This window comes from Poecilia reticulata, linkage group LG2, assembly GCF_000633615.1.
Source record: "Poecilia reticulata strain Guanapo linkage group LG2, Guppy_female_1.0+MT, whole genome shotgun sequence".
Lineage (NCBI taxonomy): Eukaryota > Metazoa > Chordata > Actinopteri > Cyprinodontiformes > Poeciliidae > Poecilia > Poecilia reticulata.
Genome location: NC_024332.1, coordinates 27,015,865 through 27,017,647, shown reverse-complemented (window position 1 = coordinate 27,017,647; position 1,783 = coordinate 27,015,865). Strand labels below are relative to the sequence as shown.

Here is a 1,783-nt window from a genome sequence, read left to right as displayed (position 1 = left end):
GTGTGTGTGTGTTGACCTCCACAGAGGCGCTGAACATCTCTGACCCTCAGCTCTGCTACATCCTGGACGGTTTCCTGGGCCTCTACGGCCTCATCATCACCGGCATGTTCATCAAGGAGAAGGTGGGTCCAAAACAAACCTGAGCAGAAAGAGAACCAGGTGGAACATGTTCACATGTTCTACCAAACCTGATGAGCCAAACCAGGAAAATATTATTATATTTTCAAGATAATGGCAGAATAATGATGCATGAATATATTCTTAAAGCTCAATAAACCTTAAATTCTATCAAACATTTAACACTAGAGCTGGAAGACATTTTAAATATCTAAAATAAATAAAACAACAAACACAAACAARAAGTCTAAGCTATCCTTCAAAAAATAAAAAAAAMGACTRGTTGAGACCAAAACACCAAACTGAAGAATTTATCATCCAGTTTTTGGTAGAAAAAGGAAAACGATAAACGGTTTTCCTGTAACAGTAAGTTGTTTCTCCACGCACATTCTGCATGAGGTTGATTGACAGCGCTAAGCCCCTCCTCCTGGCTCTGATTGGTTGTTTTTGCTGCATTTCTTCAGACGTTCGCAGCAGCTCTGGGTGCAGGTCGATCTTTTCACAGATTATCTGCCTCGTGACAAACTCATCATGTGAAGAACATATTTTTTAAAAGTTACGTACTGCAGCTTTAAAACTTATTCTGGACCTTCTGTGTTTCAGTTCTTCAGAACCAAAGTGAAGGGCTCAGACGACGGCGCCTACGCTGTAAGTTCCTGTCCGTCTCTCGGTGTCGCAGCTCATAATTCTGTGTTTGGATTCGTCTTCATGGTGTTTCTGTGTTCAGTCTCTGGGCAGACCGACCAACGACACCTACGAGGCGCTGATGACCGACCCGGAGCGAGGACGGGTAAGTTCAGRTGTCCGCCCACGGTTCTGAAGATGTTCTGTTCAGATGCTTCATCTTGTTTCTTCTCATTCTGTCTCTCAGAACCGCAGAGTGCCGGATGAYTCCACCTACACGGTACCAAACTGACCTTCCAGAACCGCAGCGACCTCTGGGATGTTTATCTAACCGGTTCTGTTTCTGGATTTCAGGGCCTGCAGAAACGATCAGAACCGACGTATAAAGAGCTTCCTGTGAAGAGAGAGGTGAGCGTCTGAACACGATGAGGTTTGGTGAAATTCTGGAACCGGTTGAATTAAAAACTGTTGTTTTTGCAGCGTCAGCGGAAGAACGAGCAGGTTTACCAGGTGAGTACCAACCGGWCCGAACCGACCCGTCCAACTCTCGCTCTGATCAGCTGATTGATTAACTGAACGTCTGGTTTCAGGGTCTGAGCTCGGCCACCAAAGACACCTACGACTCCCTGCAGATGCAGCCGCTTCCTGCCCGCTAACGACCCACCGAACGGACCGGTTCTGAAGAATCCTGCAGATCAGCACCAAGTTTTACTCTGATTGGAGACGAACAGCCCCGTAACATCTGGGAAATTTAACACTTTCCCTACCAAATATGGAGCTTTAAAATTCAGAAATATAACAGTTTTTTTATTTAGAGCTCATAAATATGAAAAATAGTTTTAAATAGTTTAAAGGGAAATCAATATTTCCACATTTTAATTAGCTTTTGATGCAGAGAAAGTGAGAAGTTTCATTGTTGTGTAAATATTTGTATGAGGATGTAAAATAGGAGAAAAGAGAAAACCTGATAAAGTAGTTTTTGTGTTTCTGCTTCTAAAGTCTGTGTGAAGTACGGAGAACCTGAAGTCAGTTTAAAGTTGGA

At 43.3% G+C, this 1,783-nt stretch overlaps 1 protein-coding gene across 1 annotated transcript in view; it reads left to right on the top strand.

Annotated features, from left to right (window-relative positions):
• Positions 1-1,777, top strand: part of cd247 (CD247 molecule) — a 12,974-nt gene extending 11,197 nt beyond the window's left edge. Inside the window, exons 2-8 of the mRNA XM_008398214.1 lie at positions 25-122; positions 721-765; positions 845-907; positions 989-1,021; positions 1,096-1,149; positions 1,222-1,251; positions 1,332-1,777. Of these exons, the coding sequence (XP_008396436.1) occupies positions 25-122; positions 721-765; positions 845-907; positions 989-1,021; positions 1,096-1,149; positions 1,222-1,251; positions 1,332-1,397 (389 nt within the window). The 3' untranslated portion in view covers positions 1,398-1,777. The remainder of the gene's footprint in view (positions 1-24; positions 123-720; positions 766-844; positions 908-988; positions 1,022-1,095; positions 1,150-1,221; positions 1,252-1,331) is intronic.
• Positions 1,778-1,783: the final 6 nt, after the last annotated feature.